The sequence below is a fragment of the Notechis scutatus genome, chromosome 1 (genome assembly GCF_049901735.1).
Source record: "Notechis scutatus isolate UNSWTSFEM ecotype Mainland chromosome 1, rNotScu1.2, whole genome shotgun sequence".
Lineage (NCBI taxonomy): Eukaryota > Metazoa > Chordata > Lepidosauria > Squamata > Elapidae > Notechis > Notechis scutatus.
In genome coordinates, this window is record NC_142009.1 from 338,434,568 (window position 1) to 338,456,703 (window position 22,136).

Genomic DNA, 22,136 nt, shown 5'->3' on the forward strand with positions numbered 1-22,136 from the left:
TAACCTTGAGTTTGTATCTATTGTTTGCTCTTGTGTTGTTATGGTTGAAGTTGAAGTATTCATTGACAGGTAGGACATTGCAATGTATGATTTTATATACTATACTTTGATCCGACCAAAGGCGGCCTAGTTCGAGATTTTCTAGGTCTAGAATTTTGAGTCTGGTGGCATAAGGTATTCTACAACGAGTAGAGAAGTGGAGAACTCTTCTTGTGAAATATTTCTGGACTTTCTCAACTGTGCCAATATCAGATACTTAATGTGGGTTCCAGACTGATGAGCTGTATTCGAGTATTGGTCTAGCAAATGTTTTGTATGCTCTAGTTATTAGTGTAATATTACCAGAGAAAAAGCTACGTAAGATTAGGTTTACAACTCTTAATGCCTTTTTGGCTATGTAGTTACAGTGGGTTCTAGCACTTAGATCATTAGAGATGAGTATTCCAAGGTCCTTTACAGAGCTTGTATCATCAACAAGGTCTTGACTATTCAGCTTGTATTTTATTTTCTAATTTTTTTTGCCAATATGTAAGACAGAGCATTTATTTGTTGAGATTTGAAGTTGCCATTTGTTTGACCATTCTGATACATAGTCAAGGTCTTTTTGAAGGGTAGCAGTATTCTCTGTGGTATTGAATAGCTTTACATCATCAGCGAAGAGAACGCAGTTGCTTTTAATATGATCACAGAGGTCATTTGTGTAGAGTATGAATATACTTGGTTCTAGAACACTGCCTTGGGGGACACCACTATTGACAGGTACAGAATTTGATAGGACACTCCCAATTTTGACCATTTGTTATCCGTTTGACAGGAATGCTTCTATCCAGTTATGCAGTTGTCCAGAGATACAATAAGATTTTAGTTTTAGGAGTAGTTTGTCATGTACCACTGAATCAAGGGCTTTACAGAAGTCTATGTAGATGGCATCTATTGTTTTGCCCTGATCGAGTTGTGTAGTCCATATGTTTTTGCAGTGTAACAGTTGCAGATTATAGTACAGTTTTTTTCTGAAACCAAATTGTTTATTAGAGAGTAGGTTGTTTGTCTCTAAGTTGAGGATAATGGATTGGTTAATAATTGATTCCATGACTTTACAGGTGACGCAGCATTAAGAGATTGGTCTGTAATTTTCAACTAGGCTGGGGTCTCCCTTTTTGAAGATGGGGATGACTGCGGCTTGTGACCATAGGTTAGGCAAGGAGCTGGTCCTGAAAGATTTTTCAAAGATTATGCTTAGAGGTTCTGTTATGGCAGTGGATTGCTTTTTTAAGAAGTATGCACGTAATCTGTCCGGTCCAAAACCATAGAGATGGTTTTAGATTGCGTAGTGCTTTTTCAACATTGTCTTCTGTAAAATCGATATGTATTAGATCATTGTAGTTGTCTGTGGTTCGACTAGGAAATACTGGGCATGATCCATTGCTGTTTACGAATACTGAGCCAAAGAATGTGTTAAAGATGTTGGCTTTAATGGTGTCATCATTGCAGTCTTTACCATTAGGTCCTTTTAGGGGTGGGATGGACCTTGAGTCTTTTAGTTTGTTGTTTACAAAATTGTAGAAAGCACAGGTGGAATTCGTGCATAGAAGGTTTTCCTCTTGTTTAATGTGATAATTGGTGCATTCAGTCTTTATCTGGTGGAATAAATATACTTATACCTATTGTTTTGTAAGTGATTAAATCAAAATAGAGAAATAAAAGATAAATAATCGTAGCTTTTTCTCTGGTAATATTGCACTACTAACTAGAGTATACAAAACATTTGCTAGACCAATTATCAAACATTTATTTATTTTATTTTATTGATTTGATTTGTCAGTCACTTACAGGATAATGGGTATGGGTGGGAATGCAGGAAGTAGGTGCGGATGAATGGGGACGGTGGGACAGGGACAGTAGGGACGATGGTGTGCTCTTGCACATTCCTTACAGGCCTCTTAGGAATGGGTATTCTTTCCCTTCCTTCCTTCCTTCCTTCCTTCCTTCCTTCCTTCCTTCCTTCCTTCCTTCCTTCCTTCCTTCCTTCCTTCCTTCCTTCCTTCTTCCCGCTCCCTCCCTTCTCAAGGTAAATTGCATCAAACTTGATTGCAGGAAATACGACTTCAGCAAAAGAGTGGTCAGTGCCTGGAATACTCTACCAGACTTTATGGTTTCTTCCCCAAACCCCAAAAACTTTAGACTGTCTACTGTTGACCTCATTTCTTTCCTAAGAGGTCTGAAAGGGGGTGTGCATAAGTGCACCAATGTGCCTACTGTCCCCGTCCTAATGTCCCCTTTTTATTCCTAGCCATTTCATGTATATTTATTCATGTTTATACTTATACCTGTTATCTAATACATGCTTGACAAAATAAATAAATAAAATAAATAAATAAAGTTGAGATGAAGCAAGCATGAATCATCCTTGAGAGATAGGATTGTTCCCCTACCTCTGAAAGAGGACTCAGTTTGACTCCTACTCAAGGAACAATGGCTGGACCATATCATACTGGACTATTTTGGTGGACCCTGGATGAATCTTCCTTTCAGTGAGATTTCAGGATTGGGTGTGGGGTGGAAATGGGATTGGTTGCACATTTAGATGAACTTAGGAAGAAGCAGAATGAGGGCAGTGCATCCATTCCAGCTCAACGTGGCCTCTTGATAGTCTTTAAAGTCATCAACTGTCAAATGCTGGAAATCAGGTGACCCAAATGAATATAGGGTTATTGTATGCCAATGATCTCCAGAAAAATCTGGTCTACTAGCAGTGAAAGCAAATTTGGCAGTAAATAAGAGTCAGCAGAATTCAAGGTGGGCTGAACTTAGATCTCTTGGAGACTTGAGATGAATGGAGCATTTGTCCCTTATATCGGGCTGAGCCTTGTCATCACCTACCACAACCCTGGTTTCCAAAAGTATTGGCTCTCTTATAGGCCTTGACAGCCCTTCAGGAAGATGATCAGTGTTATGATATGTACAGAATAACTCTTGAGAAACAAGGATATGCACATGGAAACGTTTATGAGAATAGTTATGAATAATTATCCAGCCACACACAGATACACTTAATTGAATTAAAGTTTACTTTAAGAAATAGCACAGTCCAATAAATAGTCCAGGTCATATACATTTAACAGTCCAAAGAATATCCAATTACAAAGTCTTCTTACCGGTTGCCTTTGTCATTTACAGTAAACAAAGATATCAAAATATAAGCACAACAGAGAACCTTAGATAGCAACAGAATGTCAGAGATATAAAATGTCAGAGAGGCAGAATGTCAGAGATACAGAATGTCAGAGAGAGTAAGCTATGATCTCTAGCTCCCTCTTATGGAAATTTGCAACACAACCAACCAATCGGAATATAGTACAAATCAACACAGGACTTTGTCTTAATGCTACAAACATACATTGTTGGCTTACATATTGCCAACCCAACTAATTGGTGGACAGATTCCTAACAATCAGGGCTGCAGATAAACACTGATATTGAAACCAATCCTTTAAAACACTACCTTAAAAATAAACTAAATAAAATAAGGAACAAAATAAGAAATAATAAACCTCCTTGAAATAATAAACACATGTTTTTATCCAGTTTAACATTTTTTTATTAGGTCATAAGATGAAATACAAAATACAAAAGTAAATAGAAAACACAGTAGGGAGGAAGAGGGAGAGAAATTGGGGAAAAGAAAAGAAGAAACATTGTCTTCCATCTCCCTCTGTTGCAATAAAATAAAGCATTAACATCAAAACACAACTTTTTGTTTTCCCAAAATAATATAAATTAGCCATTTCTATAAAAACATATCAGTCTCATTGATAAAACCCAAAATCAAAGCTTCAATTTTTTCCACTTCAAGCTCACAAGTAGTCTCCATGTGGAAACAAAAGTACTTCTATTCTTTCCTTTAACCAAAATAGTTGATTTAGCCATTTCTGCCAACTTCTGTAGCCATTCATCAACTTCTGTAGCCATTCATCCATAGTGGGAATCAAAATGTCCTTCTATTTTTGTGTGTATAATAGTCTTGCTGCTGTATATATAAGACCCAAGTTCCAAGTTTTTTCTCAAAGTCCTCTTCCATTAAACCCAAAATAAAAGTTTCTGGTTCCATTTTTATTTTTGTTTTAATAATTTTCTGTATTTTAATATGGATCTTACTCCAAAATTTCTTTGCTTTATCACATGTCAACTCACACGACTCGCACCCAGGTCAGCACTTCTTTATTCTCTTACCATTGGGAAGAAAGGTATAGAAGCAGAGGCAGCTGCACAGACAAGCTGAAGAGAAGTTTTTATCCATAGGGTTTCTGTCATGCCCCTGTTGGACTCTGACTTTGAGGGAGAGGAGGAACAGCCGACAGGGAGTGGAAGTGTGGCTCTGGAAGTTGTGGAGGAAACTGGGGAAGGGCACAGGCTGGCTGGGCAGTCAGAGGAAGAACCAGGACCATCCCCTCTTCATCCAAGGGCATGCAGGGAGGAGAGGATAAGGGAGAGACATAAATGGCGTGGTCTATGAGGAAGGAAAGGGCCTTTGTTAAGGTAATTCCCCATTAGGAGAATGAGTGCACACAGGGAGATGTAGTGAGAGTAATGTTGCATAACACACGACCAGCACACAGATACACTGAATAGTAAAATGTAGATTTTACTTCCAGTAAACAATTAAGCAAAGTCCAACAAACAGTCCAAGTCATACACGGTTAAAGCAGTCAGTTTTCAGTCCAGGGATAATCCAAATAACAAAGTCCAGTATCATAAACAGTTCAGTAAATAGACTCACAGCAATCCAAGAAGAATGACGATCAGCAACAGTCAATAGGAAAAATGCAGGAATCAAAAACAGTGAACATCAGAACATCTAGCAACAAGCAAGTCACAGCAACAATGGAACAGCGAGGAAACCTGGTTTCTGGCTCCATCTTATGGCAGTTTGAGGAACCACAACCAATTAAAATTACTGCATTCCGTTAAAGAGACAGTATTAAATGTCTATCCTGGTCTATCCTATTTCCAACCCAACTGTTAAGTGACTATCAATTCCTAACAGTCTCCCCTTTGGGTAGGACAATATATAAAACCTTACAATTTAAGTCCATAATCCTCACAGCAAGCCTTATGCTTTACAAAGCCTTGGGCTTTTGTAAAATTATTTGCAATGTTATTCTCTGACATGCAGTACTCCAGTTTAATCATTCTACTTTGCACACATTGTCTCACATTTAAATATCTTAAATCTGTGTGTTTTGATCTTGTCTTTACAGTAAGATTGGAAGCCATCTGTATTGCTGATTGGTTGTCTTCATAAAAAACAATAGAATCTGTTACATCAATTCCCATGTCAATCAATAGTTGCTAATAACAAACTAAATCTGTACATAATAGAGACAAACATGATAATTCAACCTCCATTGTTGATAAACTTAAATGTTTCTGTCTAATAGACCTCCACCCAATCAACACCTTTCCTAATAATACTAGAGTACCCGATGTAGATTTACGTGTATTTACGTCTGTAGCAAAACATGTATCAGCATATGCAGTTAAACTTAGTTCACCCTTAGGCTCCAAATATAATGCATAATGCACCGTTTGTTTCAGATATCTTAACACATGCTTAGCAGCTTGCCAGTGCCTTTCAGTTGCCTCAGCATTAAACCAAGCTAATTGGTTAATACTGAATGCTATAACTGGCCTTGACCAATTACTTTATCTTTATCAAAAACAGGACTTTGTACATCACTATGGCTAAACTCCTGGCTCATCAGTGTTTTAGCTGGTTTACAAAGTTCCATTTTAAAATTATTTAGTAATTGGTTAATTTTATCTGCCTGTGAGATTTTGTATCCTCCTCTAGTTTTATCTATTTTTAATCCAAGATATTGTTGAATTTCTCCTAACTGTTTTATTTTAAATTTCTTTTTTAACAGTGAAATAATCTCAGTAGCTTCTTGCGCAGTTTTGGTGATTAATGCTATGTCATCAGTGAACAAAAGCAAAAATGAAATTATACCATCACTTTCCCTTTTGAACAAACATGGATCAGCCATGCCAGCTACAAAACCTATCATAGTTAATTCCTTAAATATACACTGATTCCACTCATATCCTGATTGCTTTAAGCCATAAAGGCTCTTTTTCAATCTCCAGCAATCAGTTGCATTATCATTTTTGAGACCTAAAGGTTTCTTTAAATATATAGTGTGTTGCAACAGTGCATGCAGATATGCCATCCCTACATCTAAATGATTTATAATGTATTTCTCCTTAGCTGCCCACACTAATGCTGCTCATAATGTAGTAGCCTTCAGACTAGGCGCAAACACCTCATCGTAGTCGTTTGCTGTCTGATTGAACCCTTGTGCTACTAACCTAGCTTTATGGGTAACAATCCCATCCACACTTGTCTTAAGTTTATAAATCCACTTACACCCTATAGTCTGTTTACCTGGTGGTAACCTGACATTTTTGTATACCTCCAACCTTTGTAAGTATTTCAGTTCTTTAACCATTGCTTCCTGCCAAGCAGCCTTGTTAGGGATAACATCGGTTACCTAACTTAGTTTGAGTAAAATAATATATAAACTATGTTAGTGAGTTTAAGTGTATGTATCACTTTAAACTGTAAACCAAGTTTTTGGGTGCGGTTGTAAAATCACCATAAGAGGGAGCAAGAGAGCAAATTGTTTCCCTGGCTTATACTGGAATGCTGACAATGATGAATTGATGGTGATAACTGCGTGTTTGCTGAGATAAGAAAAGGGGTTTGATTTTTCTTCATATCTCTGACTGCAAAAGAGATATATCACGGGACTGATTGATTGTAAGTTTTATGAACTCTTTTTCGACACTGGACTTTGCAAACTGAATAACCCCCAGACTGACTGAACTTAGTGTATGACATATGGACTGTTTTGACTATGCTATAACTCTTGCTGGAATAAAAACTATTTAACTTGCACAGTGTATCTGTCTTACTGATTGTAAGCTACTACAACGCTTTGTCTCACATATCTGCCTGTCTGCTAGACTGCCGTTGCACGTTCTGCTAGGGTGTATATCCCTAACAAGCCTGATCCTTAGCAGGATACAGTTTCAGTTCATTATAGTTACCAGGAACTGTATTCACTTGGCATGCAACACTAGCCTGATATCTATCAGGTGGTCGTGTTACTTGGGTTGAATGTCTCGGTAATACAGGGCTTACTGGCGGACTCTCCTGTTCTTTTACTTCTTTAATGGCTATTGATGGTTTAACTATTTCATCATTAGGAACTACTTGGGTGTCAATAATAACATCATTGTTGGATTCCTGTTCCAGTTTATGCCACCCAACGTTCTCAAGAAATGTAACGCTAGTGCTGCAGTAAATATTAGATGTGCCTTTATCCCAAAATCTAAACGATCTATGGTTGGCCTCATAACCTATGAAAAATAATTTCCTAGCTCTATATTGCCCTTTCAGTCTTACTTGTGAGGTAATATGCACCCATGGTGGAGCTCCAAATGTGTGTAGAAAACTTAAATTTTGGCTTCTGCCATGCCAACAAGTGAATGGTAATTCACCAGTTGTTATGGTCATCCCATTGTTTAAAACATGGTTGCTACACATTATGGCCTCAGCCCACAGTGTTACAGGCAAACCTGAATCAGATAACATAGTGTGAGCCATAGCTTGTAATGTTTGCCCCCTTCGTTCTATAAACGAGTTATGTTGTGGTCTGTAAGGTGTACAACATTTATGCTCAACATCAGCCAATTTTAACATCGTTTGGAATCTATTATTAATAAACTCGGTCCCGTTATCAGTAACTAAAGTTCATTTCCCTATGTTTCATTTTTCTTTCTACAAACCTTAGCCAATTAAAGAAATTTTGGAATGTTTCTGTTTTATTTTTCATTAAATAGCAGAAACCGTACCATGAGTAATGATCCATAATAATCAAAATATAGCAGGCACCTCCTAAACTAGGTTTTTTAGGACCAATTATGTCAGCAAAAACAACCGGTACTGTGTATTCACACTAACTCTCAGTTATCTGAGCATGGTATGGCCTGGGTCCATAACCAGTGTTGAGGCAATTCCCCATTAGGAGAATGAGTGCACACGGTGAGACGTAGTGAGAGTAATGTTGCATAACATATGACCAGCACACAGATACACTGAATAGTAAAATGTAGGTTTTTACTTCCAGTAAACAGTTAAGCAAAGTCCAACAAACAGTCCACGTCATACACGGTTAAAGCAGTCAGTTTTCAGCCCAGGGATAATCCAGATAACAAAGTCCAGGATCATAAACAGTTCAGTAAACAGACTCGCAGTAATCCAAGAAGAATGACGACCAGCAACAGTCAATAGAAAAAATGAAGGAATAAAAAACAGTGAACATCAGAACATCTAGCAACAAGCAACTCACAGCAACAACAGAACAGCTAGGAAACCAGATTTCTGGCTACATCTTATGGCCGTTTCAGGAACCACACCCAATTACAATTACTGCATTCCCTTAAAGAGACAGTATTAAATGTCTATCCTGGTTTATATATTTCCAACCCAACTGTTAAGTGACTATCAATTTCTAATAGCCTTGATCCCTTTCATGGTCTGCAGCTGTGAGGACTGTTTAAAAGAATGGACTGTACAAGGGCCAGTGCTGGAAACAAAGTGTGAAAATATTTCTAGTCTGTCCTTTCTTATCTGAGTTTGGCATCCTTCCCAGTGCGTGTATTTTGGTATCTGTGGATATCTTATCTTAAGAGCTCTTCAAGATGTTATCCAGCCTTGTCTCAGTAATTGCTTCAGTGTGGTTTGTGTTGTTTTTTTCTATTTATAATTTATATCTATTTTGAGTATGAACGGAAGTTCTTCCTTTTGCAACTGTTTGTGGTGGAGTTTTTTGTCTCCAGTAAATGATATTTGGAGCTTTAAAGCCAAGTTGAAGGAATTATAGAGACTTCACCTGTTTTTGTGACTCTGTTGATTGTGTATTTCAACCTGGGTCATCACACTGTTAGACTAGTGACTGGAAAATAACTCTAAAACAATATAGTATGATTGATTTGCGTGGCTGGCATAACGTGCAAGAAGTTCACATGATGCAACAGGATTGTGTGTTTGTTAGCACGATTTTCTTAGGCTTAGGGATTTTCTGACTTTCACTGTGAGTTGTATTCTGTTGGGGGGTTACATGAAAGAAGCTCAACCAATCTCATAGTACACATGTTGGATACATACAATACATGTAACCATACAATATATGTAACCATACGATAAAGGTTTGAATTGGATTGAATTGATGTCCACCATCAATGGTAAAAAGTTGCTTCTTAGTTTTTACACTTCCAACATTCATTTGAAATACCCTTATACATTCTGGATAGGTTATTCAGTGTTAAATGCCAGCAATATAACATCTTATTAAAAATTCTTTTAAATTATAGTGCAGTGTAAATTTTAAACCTTTCATCTACATATTACTGAAGCATCAATTATATCCAAAATTCCTTGCCCACTGAATCATACAATGTTTTACATGTTCACTTTCCAAATTCAATTTCAATAACATTTTTATAAATCTTAGTAATAATATATTCATCACTACCACGCAGTAATATTTCCAATGCATTTTTAGCAAAATCAAACCTGCAACTCTTTTTATCTGATTTAAATCATTCTTTCAGTTGTTGATATGTAAAGCAAAAGTAAACATAACCTTCTAATTCAACTTCTTCCCTCAACTTTCATATAGGTCCACCAGAGTTGAAATACGATAGGTTACCATACGTCCATCAGTCTGGTTTTGCCGCCATTTCTTTTCTTTAAAAAAAGCTTCTTGGGGGGGACATCCAAAGAGGCAACTTCAACTAGAAACTTGTTTTATATTTATTCCAAACTCTTAGTATGGCACGTCTAGCAAAGTGATTATTAAAATCAACTTTAACTTTATTAAACCATAAATAACTCTGCCATCCAAACCTTAATTCGTGGCCCTCTAATACAAGTAGCCTCTTAATCTGGAGGTTCACCCACTCTTTTAACAAGGCCAGACAACATGCCACAAAATTCAATTTCAGGTCTGGTAAACCAAATCCCCCTCTTTCCTTCATATTTTGTAGTAATTTGTATCTAATTCTTGGTTTTTTTCCATTGCCATATAAATTTAGAAATATGTGAAATAATAAACACAGTTTTAATAACAAGTTTTCCTTCTATGCATGGCATTGAACCTGACTAAGGACACTTTGAAAATATGAAAAACAAAGACTGACCACAGGAATATTGTAAGCAGTTGCAGAACTTGATAAGGAATTCTTTTATGGACAAATCCCTCCTTCAGGTCATCGTTTATTAGAAATCCTATCACATTCTAAACATGCTACAAAGACAAATATAAATGAGGCTAATCCTAGCATTACTTACAAATTCTTATTTCTTACTATATTTTCTCTACAATTCAGATCAGGCCTCAGCAGAATAATGTAGCATTTGGGGAAAAAGATACAAACCAAGAGAGCAGCCCCAGAGGACAAAACTGAGATCTCCATAGCCACCATGGACTTCCCTTTGGTGCTCAGGTAGGTAGGGAGGAAGGAGATCCAAACACTGCAAAAGACCAACCTGCTAAAAGTAATGAACTTGGCTTCATTAAAACTATCAGGAAATTTCCTAGCTAGAAATGCCACTGTGAAACTGACAAGGGCCAAAACTCCCAGGTAGGAGAGGACACCATAAAACATTACAGCTGAGCCTTGATTACATTCCAAGATGGTCTCTCCAAACAAGGAGTGGAAGTCCAAGGACTGCTTGGATCAGGGGACAGGCTATGACAATGGAGTTGGTCAGTGGTTTTCCTAAGAGTTTCCTTGTCTTGTTCCCTGGCTTGGTGGCCATGAAGGCAAGAACCACCATGACAGTCTTTGCCAATACAGAGGAAACTGCAAGGGAAAAGAGAATGGCAAAGGCAGACTCTTGGGTGAGACAGATGATCTTCCCTGGTTGATCAATGAAGAGGAAGGAGCAAAGGAAGCAGAGCAGGAGGGAGACAAGGAGGATATAGGTGAGGTCTCAGTTGTTGGCCTTGACGATTGGTGTGTCATGATGTTTATAGAAAATCAACAGGACTGCAGACGTGATCACAGAGAGAAAAAGAGCAAGGAATGCTAAAATGTATCCCAGGGTGTCTTGGTAGACAAGGAAGTGGATCTTCTTGGCAATGCATTGGTCCTTGTCCCTGTTGGGAAATTGTTCTTCTAGGCAGGGTTCACAGTGAGCTGCATCTGAAATCAAAAGTCTTTGTCTAAGAATATCTTGAGCAACTGCCATGCACATTATCCCTCCAGCAAAGATGATATGTGTGTTGCCATTCTGCTGGTGACCTACCTACAAAGGAAGTAATGACATAATCCCCTGTGCTATTAATGGGGCATCAAAAAGAGCAAATCATCCTTCATTTATGATGAACCTGGGGATAGATTTTCCAGGGACAAGGATTTCTTCAGTTCCAGCTAACCATTTATTGTGCACTTCCTTGAGTATTTGAGATTCCTTCCTGTGTTTCTCCCAGTTTATATTTTATTTTATAATGGAACCCACAGAAGACAGACAGATCTGTTATCAAGGAATTCTGCTGTTTTTTGTGTGTGTAGTGTTAAGTCGGGGAGCGTGGGCGCAAGAACGGATATTGAAATAGTGACTCCAACTCTTTATTAGTGACTTCAGAACAGAGCGAAAAAACTTTGGCAGCAGCAGCTCCTTTTATAGAGCTGGCTGCTGTCACAACACCCAATGGTTTGAGTTTGCCTCGCTGGGAGTGACCAATCAGCGGCGACCCGCTGTCAGCCAATCAGATCAGCCAAAAACGACCAATCACGATCAGCTATCAGCGAGCCAATCTGAAGTGCAGGTTTACAAACCTGTCGTGGAAAGAAAACTATTAGAATTGCAAGCCAGTGAGCTTGCTCAGTTCAGAACACTCCTCCCCCCTTGGTTCCGTCTCAAGGGTGGGGTGATGTAATCTCGCAGGTAGGCAGGTCGTCTCATCTGTCTACCTATCTGCGTTGCTCTACCAGTCTTTGCCCAGACTCTGGTTCCGGTGGGCTGTTCGTTGAACTCGGTGGCAATGAGGATCTGACTTCTCCGCTGGGTGACTCGGGGTTGTCATCTCTACTCTTGTCATAGCTGTCATCTGGATTCTCTGGGTTTGCCGACGCCGCAGTGCTGCTTCGTGGAGAGACGACCATCTGCCCCGGCTCATCTTCGGAAGGTGAATATCCTAGGTTTGGTTGCACTGATTGCTGGGTTTCGAGTACTGGATCGGATACTAGTTCTTTTCCGGCCCCTTCGATTCCCCTTCCCCCCCAGGTTTGAAGTTCAGGGCTTGTGACGGGGGTAGGTGCCAGTCTGGAGCGTAGTTGGTCGATATGTCGCTTCCACAGTTTCCCATCAGCAGTTTGTAAACGGTAGGAACGGGTCCCCGTAAGTTGAATTATGGTAGCGGGGACCCACAATGGGTCACCGGAAAAGTTTTTTGCAAAAACCGGGTCGCCTACCTTGAACGTGCGATACTTGCTGCTGGAACCCAGCGGCTTTTCCGGCGTGTAGGCAGGGTGTAGGCGGTCAAGGTGTGATCGAAGTTTCCTGCCCATCAGGAGTTCGGCTGGGGTTTTGTTCGTGGTTCTATTTGGAGTAATATGTTGGAGGAGAAGCATCCTGGTCACCTTGTCGTGGATGTTCCCTTGCTCCATCTTGTGTAAGGTTTTCTTTGTGAATTGGACCATTCGCTCAGCCCTGCCGTTGGCCGCAGGGTGACCCGGCTATGTTAAAACATGGCGTATCCCCCGGTCTGCTAGGTACTGTTCAAATGCCAAGGCAGTGAATTGGGGGCCATTGTCTGAGACCAAGACATCTGGCAAGCCGTGTGTAGCAAATAGTCTGTTTAGCTTTTTAATGACTGCCTCTGTGTTGGTGCTCTTCATTTTGTGGACCTCAAGCCAGTTGGAATAGGCATCCACTGTTATCAGAAATGTATGCCCCTTGGTGGGTCCTGCAAAATCGAAGTGGATACGTGACCAGGGACCCCGGGGTGCTTCCCATTCTGTCGGTGGCACTTTTGGTGGAGCAGAGCGAGTTTCCTGGCACTAGTTGCAGGTTGCCACCCAGGTTTCTATTTGTTTATCTATACCTGGCCACCACGCGTAGCTCCGTGCCAGTGCCTTCATTCGCACGATGCCCGGATGTCCATCATACAATAGTTTTAGGACCTTATGTTGTAGTCTCTCTGGGATGATGACTCTGTCTCCCCATAGGACACATCCTTTTTGGGAGAACAGTTCTGTTTGAAAGGCTTAAAAGTGTCGTTGGGTTCGTTGTCAGGCCAACCTCTTTCCACCCAGCTGAGGACTCGTGCCAAACAAGGGTCCTTCCTTGTTTCCGAGGCGATGTCTTGTGCAGTCACCGGTGATGAAGGAAGTGTCTCGATTTGTAGTGTAGATAAGGTTGGAGCTGGGTCATCTAGGACTTCTGGTAATGGGGAGTGGCTCAAAGCGTCTGCGTGGGGAATGGCTTTTCCAGGTCGGTGTAGCAGTTGGTAATCATATGCGGCTAGAAACTCTGACCAGCGTGTCATTCTTGGCGATAAGATGTGGGGAGTCGGTTTATTTCCCGCCAAAATGCCTAGTAATGGTTTGTGGTCGGTGATGATAGAAAAGGATCTTCCATATACATACTCATGGAATCGTTTGATCGCAGACACAATAGCGAGAGCCTCTTTATCAAGTTGACTATAGTTTCTCTCAGTTTTAGATAAAGTTCTTGAAAAAAACGCAATAGGTGCCTCAGTACCGTTTGGCAGGACGTGGTTCAGGATGGCTCCTACTCCAAACGGTGAGGCGTCACAGGTGACAGTTAAGGGTAAAGTCTCATTATATTGTATCAATACAGCATCTGATGTTAAAAGGTCTTTTACTTGCTGAAAGGCTCGCTCTTCTCAATGTCCCCAGACCCAGGAAGCCTTCTTGTCGAGGAGCCTATGCAGGGGTTCAGCAACAGTCGCCTTCTGGGGTAGAAAGATGTTATAAAAGTTGATAAGTCCCAGGAAGGCTTGGAGATCTGTTTTGTTTTTAGGTCTCGGGGCGTTTTTTATTGCAGCCAATTTTTTCTCTGTAGGGTGAATTCCCTGTTTGTCAAGAAGGTACCCAAGGAATTCAACCCTCTCAGTACACAGTTGACACTTGTCCTTCTTGACCTTCAGGCCCGCGTCTTTGAATTTTTGGAGGACCATTCGTAGTCGTTTTTCTAATAAGCTTCTAGTGGGGGCGGCTATCAAGACATCATCGAAGTATGGCACGACCCCTTTTATGCCTTGTAGCAATCTTTCTATCAGACTTTGGAAGATGCCCGGTGCTACACTCACTCCGAATTGGAGTCTATTGCACTTGAATGCACCTCTGTGCATGACTTTAGTTTGGGCTTCTGCAGTCTCTGCATCTACGGGCAACTGCTGGTACGCCTGGGCTAGGTCCAATTTTGCGAATATTTTCCCGCCCCCAAGGGAGTGAAGAAGGTGTTGGACTACAGGCACGGGGTAAGCGCTCTGCTGAAGCGCGTGATTTAGGGTGGCCTTGTAATCCCCACAAATTCTCAAAGATCCGTCAGGTTTTATGGGGGTTACAATTGGGGTCTCCCATCGGGCGTGGTCAATCGGTTCTGTTAAGCCTGGATTCCCCAACGGGTGTTAAGGAAAACAAACTAAACAGAACGTGCAGTGAAGTCAGATAGGAAGACAGGTAAATGTGTGAGATAAGTTTTCTACTTAACACGCAGTAAAAATACAGATACGCTTGTGCTATCAAAAATATAGTTTATTCCATTTAAGAATTATAGCATAGTCAAATAAACGGTCCATTAGTCATATATCAATTTCAGTCAAGTCTTGTCGGGGATACTCTATTTGCAAAGTCCATGTTGAATAGCCAATGTCAGTTCACTTACAATAAATCAGTCCAATCTTTATCTTCTCTCCGTTGAGAAAAATCAACACTCCTTTTTCTCTCCCCGTTCCAGCAAGAACGCAGTCATCAATCCATCCAGTAATTAGGGATCTTCAAGCCAGAGAGAGCGAGCTGCAATTGCCTCGCTTCTTATATAGTGCTTTTACAACCACACCCTTAATTACATTCCTGCAGTTAAAGTTACACACACTTTAACTAACAAACCATGATACCTTATTTATTATTTTTACTCAAACCAGTTAGGGTAAACAATGTTATCCCTAACAGGTTCCAACACGCCCTGGGCTATTAATTTGTCCAATTGTTCATCAATCTTTGGTTTTAGTGCAAAGGGTACTCGACGAGGCTTAAGGCGAAGGGGCGCAATATCGGGGCTGAGATTAAATGATATGGGGGACCCCTTGTACTTGCCTAGCTTCTCGGTAAAAAAGTCCTGGAATTCCTGGACGAGGGCAGCCTCCCAGTCATCGCTTTCGGTTTGATTGATGCCAGCTAGTTCAATTCCTAGCGGTGCAAACCACTGCAAGCCTAACAAGCTGGGCCGATCTCTATTGACGACGGTGAGAGGTAGGGTTGCCGTGTGGTCTTTGAAGGAGACTTGGACGTGGCTGGAACCGGCAACTGGAATTCTGTTTCCTTGGTAGTCTTTTAATATAACTTTCTGAGTGCTGAGGTCCTGGCGACGGATGTCAGGGATCAGCTGTCTGAGGGTTTTCCAGGAGACCATTGATAGGGACGACCCAGAGTCGACTTCCATAACACATGGTCGATTCTCTATGGTGACCTTCATTCGGATTTTCCTTGCATCAAGGGATGAAGCATGGCCGATGGTGATGGTTTGGTGCGCCTCTTCTCGTCTAGTAGAAGTGGCTGGTGCTCAGTTTCTGTAGTAGTGGTGCCATGGGTTGCTTGGGTGGTCCCGATTCACTGGTGGGGTGCCTGATGTCTGCCGGAAATTATTTTCTCTTCGGTTTGGGCTGGACCCTCTCTTGCTTCTGCAGACTTTTGCAATGTGGCCCCTCTTTCCACAGGAACGGCAGAGGGCGTCTAGGAATTTGCAGTCTGATCGCGGGTGATTTCCCCCGCATCCGGCGCATTCATGCGAGGGCTTACGATTCCACTGGTCTCGCTGATCGCGTTCTGACCTGAGTCTGTTGACCTCCTCTTCCTCACTTTCTGATGAGGTTTTGAGGTCTTCATGGTGGGTGGTCATTGTGTGCCTCTCAGAAAAGGGCATAGTGTCACTGGCGAGTTGGCGGTGTGGTGCGTTCACTCGGCGCATTCGAGCTGCTGACTTCCTGACTGCTTCTGCTGCAGTAGCATCGGCGATGACATCTGCGATGCCGATGTCCCCCTTCGCAATAATCTTGCTCTGGGTTGTGGGGTCTTTTAGACCCAGGACAATTCAACCTCTCATGGCTTCTTCGAGATTTGCGAAGCCACAGAGTCCTCCCAGGTTTCTGAGGTCCGCGATGAAGAAGTCTCCAACACTTTCGCTTTCCTGTTGGTCCCTCTGGTAAAACTCGTGTCTCCTGATGAGTGTTAGCACCGCTGGGGCATAATGGCCCCGGAGGATTGGGGCGAGGTTGTCCCAGTCCATTGTCTTGACTTCTGCTGGTTTTGCAAGTGCCTTTGCCATCTTAAAAATGGCGGGACCGCAATGGGTCAGGAATACAGCTCGTTTCTTGCCAGGCGTAGCATCCTTTAGATTGTTGGTCTCCAGGAACATCTGGAACCTGTCCATATACGAGTCCCAGTCTTCGTTAGCCGGGTCAAATGGAGCGGGTGGTATAGCGCTGCTAGTCATTCTGCCGCTTATTGGTGCACTTTCACCCACGTGCTCTGTTAGCGTTCGGTGATCAGTCAGCTCTAACGTCTCCGCATCCCACCTTTGTCGCCAGTGTTAAGTCGGGGAGCGTGGGCGCAAGAACGGAGACGAGGCATTGAAATAGTGACTCCAACTCTTTATTAGTGACTTCAGAACAGAGCGAAAAAACTTGGGCAGCAGCAGCTCCTTTTATAGAGCTGGCTGCTGTCACAACACCCAATGGTTTGAGTTTGCCGTGCTGGGAGCGACCAATCAGCGGCGACCCGCTGTCAGCCAATCAGATCAGCCAAAAACGACCAATCACGATCAGCTATCAGCGAGCCAATCCGAAGTGCAGGTTTACAAACCTGTCGTGGAAAGAAAACTATTAGAATTGCAAGCCAGCGAGCTTGCTCAGTTCAGAACATGTACATTATCTGTTAACCTAATACCCTTAACTTCTCTGCTTGTACATCAAATCTGTTCCTCCCTCGCTCCTGCTTTATTGAAGAGACATAAATAGATGGATTTCCACTTTCTCTGGCAGGTGTATTTCCTCAGCATTTGAAAGAGATGCCAGAAGAGAAACACTTTAAATGATCAAACTAAAGCTTGGACCACACGCCCAACTTCCTCAGGGAAAGAGTGGAAGAATATTGGAGGTGAAAGTAGAATCAGAAATGAAAATTGGGGATTGATAAATTGTGCCCTCAAACTATCCTTGCTGAGGATCGGGAAAGGTGGCCTCTGTGGCCAGGGCAGTTTAGATCAATAGAAAGGTTCTATTGAAAAATATGAGTGCTTGTCAATCTTATAAAAATGACACAAAAACAAAAATATATTGATTTAATGAATGTCTTCCTTTGATTCTGGAGGATTAAGATTTAAAATCTGGTCTACCTGTCTGATTAGAAATGGTGAAATGGACAAGTGTCACACAGGTAGCAGCAAACCTGCTTGCCCTCGGGAACTCTTCTCCTCAATCCTGCCTGGCATCTCTTTGTGTCACAACTGGCAATGGGGATCATCTAAAAAATAAGTATTTGAAATTGCTTAAGCAATCAGTCTGCTAGATTCATTCTTTTCCCCAGTCCTATTTCTGTGTCCAGACTCCCTTCTAAAGAGATACATTGCCATCGTCTATCAGAAATATGGAACAGCTCCTGAGGGATTCAGGCCAGTGACATCCATGGATGTGGGAGATTGGAACTGGGGTTTCCTCATGCAGAAGAAGGCTTGTGACTGAACCACAGCATTTCTAAAATAAGAACCATGAGGATAAAACCGAGTGATAATGGTGCATGGAAATCACTGTTGCTTCTTGTAATTGCATCCTGTGCTTCAAGCAGAAGTCAATCCCAAGCCTAACCCTTTGTGGAATGACACAAATCAGACCTCAAATGTGTTACATGCAAAGCAGATTTTTCACCAAATGATTGCCATAATTTCTGACTCAATTGATTATTTGTCAAGTTAGAAAGATGTTCTGCATCTCAGGAAGAGAATGAATCTTTCCCTGGACTTACAGTACTTCCTTGCAGCTCACCTTTGTGGCCCACATGATTCCATCAGAGTTAATAGTGAAATCCTGACCTGGGGGAGCCTCAGGATTTACTTGTCCAACTTTCTTGGGGGACAAAAGATTGATTGGGGAGGAGAACCCAGTTGAGAAGATCATAACGAGCAGATCCCAGTCCATCTTCTGAGAAGGAGACTTCATCTCCAGCCCTGTTGTTCAACTGCACATTGCTCAAATGGACAAGAATCTGAAAAAAAAAGGAGACCTTCAGAAATTGGTATATTTGTGCTAGAGCTACAAGTGAGGCATCATGGCTACTATCATCACATAAAGGCCATCTTGAGAAGCTGGGTTTATATTTGAGAAGCTACTCCACCTCTTGGTAGCCATCAGGCATATTTAACTCTGAAAATCAAAGTTTTATCTTTATCACTGGGCATGGTTTCCAACTCCAATTTCACCAAAAACGCAAAAAAAATATTTCTACAATTTAAATTTAATTTTAGGAATTTCCACTTGTGATACATGGCCACATGCACTTTCCAATAGTTCTGTGGAAAGGGAACTTCACGAAGACAGTAGTGTCACAAAAACAGGAAAAGCCCAAGGGGAACATAAGGTCAGCCATAAAACAAACTTACATAGGAAAAGGAATCAAATAAAAAGGTATTAAAGAATCCCTATAGACAAAAGCCTGAGTAATTAAGAAAACTAGACAAATAAGAAAAGGAAACAAAAAGATAATTTAGAAAACCCTTACAAACACAGGACATACCAAATAAGCAAAACAAACAGACAAAAGACACAAAATATAAATTACAAAAGGGACAGACAGGAGATTGCCACAGAACAAATATGAAAAACTATCTTACAGCTAAAAGGGATTAGAGAAAACCAATAATACAATCTGGCCACCCCGCGGAGTTTGACTTCCGCACCCCGCAGAATTTGCCCTCCGGCGGGAATAAAGACAAACTCCAACAGGATTTGAAACATTAAGCACAAATACAAACATTCACACAAAATCAACTTACAAAGGGAGAAAAGGGTATTTAAAAAAGGGACTTACCATAAGAAGCTAGCTAGCCCAGGAACACAGGTTTCTCGCTGTTGCCCGCCTTCCTGAAAAATAAAAAGATTCAGCTTTCAAGCAGTTGTCCGTATCCTTGCACTGGAGCTCTCCCAGTGGGAAAATCAAATCCTCGAAAGAAAGGCATTTTGGCACCTTTCAACAGTTCCTTTGGCCCAAGGTCTTGTTAACTGATAAATGAATCTTTGAAATAAATAACTCATTTGTATCAGAACCATGGAAAATTCCACTGACTTTCTCTAGCTCATTGTGAAAGGCTGCAGAATGCAGGAACCAGGTTTGCTGAACTGGGCCATGTGGAAGGAAGCATCTGACCTGGTTGGTCACTTCACTATTAAGAGAGGTCCAACATTTTAGCCTTTGATGCAGAAAATTCTGATGAATTTCAGACCAAGAACCCATTAGGACCACTTTGAATCTTCCTCTATGCTATGGCTGTCATAGAAACAGAATCACAGTATTGGAAGGGATATTACAGATCTTCTAGTCAAACGCCCTGCTCAAGCAACTTACTCTCTACAGTTTTAGACAACTCGCTATCCTGTCTCTACTTAAATGACTCCAGCAATGGGGCAGCATGACTTCTTTTTTTAAAAAAATATGCTTTATTGTTTTTTTCCATTTATACATAATACCAATAGTTATTAAACAGCGCTGTGACATTATATATACATTTATGTGTCCTATCAGAACTTGCAATACACAATACTTTCATACCCTCTTATTTATTATATACATTACTTACATTTTCTATTTTTATATCTATTATCTACCCAAATAAACCATGTTTCCCATACTGTGTTGTATTCTGTGTCTGTTTTCCCTTTTAATTCCATATTTAATTTATCCATTTCCACTCTATTTTTTTTATTATTATTATTATTATTATTATTATTATTATTATTATTATTATTATTATTATTATTATTATTATTATTATTATTATTATTATTATTATTTTATTTTTATTATTTTTATTATTTTTATTATTATTATTATTATTATTATTATTATTATTATTATTATTATTATTATTATTATTATTATTATTATTATTATTATTATTATTATTATTATTATTATTATTATTATGCCTTCAGGTGGTATGTAGTATTCCTTCCAGTACTGAGTATATGAAATTCTTGCTGCTGTTAATATATGTAATATAAGATATTTTATCTTTCTATTATCGTTTTTTTATTATTCCTAAGAGGAATAATTCTGGGACAAAATCAATTTTGTTTTTAGTTAACTCTTCTAACCACGTTTGTATCATTTTCCAGTATTTTATCACTTTGGAGCATGTCCATCAAGAATGAAAGAAGGTACCTTGTTTTTGTCTACACTTCCAACAATTTGGAAAATTGTTGAGATTCTTTTTTCAAAGACAAAATAAAGTTTGATGTTAAACTAAAGTTTGACTTTAGTATAGACCACTGTGTGGTTGATGGCCCTCACAGTCAGACTGATTCTCTTTGACTGGCAAACTTAATCATCTTCCCTTCTTAGCCATTTTTATTGGTTGAGGTATGTCGGAAGAAAAGAGAAAAAACCAACAACCTGATACAGAGAATAAATGACACTAAAAAGATGGCTTCCCTTTAATAAAGAGTAATGTAAGAGTCACAAGCTCATTATATGCCCACCCCTCAACAAAAAACTACTTTTAGTTTCATCTTGGCTTCCGTATGTGCTTTTGATCTTTGTCTATTCCATACTGTATCCAAGAGAGCTCTCTTACCTGTGGGACCTTAAAGTTGCTGAAGATGGAGGCCATCTGTCTTGAGGACTTGGCACTGAGACCACCAATGACAGAGAGCAGACTGTCCTGCTGGTGACATTTGTAACCTTGAACCACTTGGCCTAGTGAGGAGAGAATGGAGAGGCTGTTTAAGGAAATAAATATCTCCCTCTGGAAATGGCCATAGTTATTGAAGCCAAGGGTTATGTTGGGGAGCAAAATAAAATCCTTACTGACCTGGGAGACAGCAAACATCAATGCAAGGAACTGCTGGTAGTTACTGGGGCTGAGACTGTAGTGAGAAAAACATCAGGGAACATTATAGGAAAGCTTGTGCATGGATTTAGCATTTGCTTCAATTTTTGGGGGGACTTTTTTGGGGGACTTTTTTTGGGGACTTTTGGGGGCAGAAATTCCCAAATTTCATTGGGTTTCGGTTTTTTCCCCAAAGGATTTTCCTTGGCTAATCTTGGATGACTTTGTGAGAAAGGAGATAATCCTTTCCATCATGGACTGTTTTGTATTCTCTATCATCCCTGCCATATTCACTTTGCTGCAGTGGCTGAAATCCTTTCCAACTGCTCCCTTTTCACCATAATTATTTAAGGTCTGTCTTGGAGAAGCTTCTTCAGGTGAGGTAAAGATTGCTGAGCACAGGACTCCAATGGGGGTCATGTCATAAATTTACTGAAGGCCATTATTCATGGGCAATGCTGATTCCAAAACTGACAGGGATTTTTGTAACTCCTGAAGACATGAAAGTGTTGAAATTTTATTTGAATTTTCTACCACAAGTTACTGGTGATATTCATATTATAATTTGACTTCTTCACTAGGGCAGCATAGCTTCGCTCTCCATTTTTGTTGTTTATCATCTTCCTGATGAAGAGAATGCTTAGAACTTTTTGAAGGGCTTGCTGTTTTTTTTTAGGAATGCACAAAATGTGAATTACACCAGGAAAGTACGAAAGACTAG

At 40.4% G+C, this 22,136-nt stretch overlaps 1 protein-coding gene across 1 annotated transcript in view; it reads right to left on the reverse strand.

The window, feature by feature from the left end:
• Positions 1-22,136, reverse strand: part of LOC148133597 (vomeronasal type-2 receptor 26-like) — a 37,079-nt gene that overhangs the window by 12,653 nt on the left and 2,290 nt on the right. Inside the window, exons 2-3 of the mRNA XM_087966468.1 lie at positions 21,398-21,452; positions 21,161-21,282 (exon numbers count right to left, since the gene is read on the reverse strand). Coding sequence (XP_087822594.1) covers positions 21,161-21,282; positions 21,398-21,452 — 177 coding nt within the window. The remainder of the gene's footprint in view (positions 1-21,160; positions 21,283-21,397; positions 21,453-22,136) is intronic.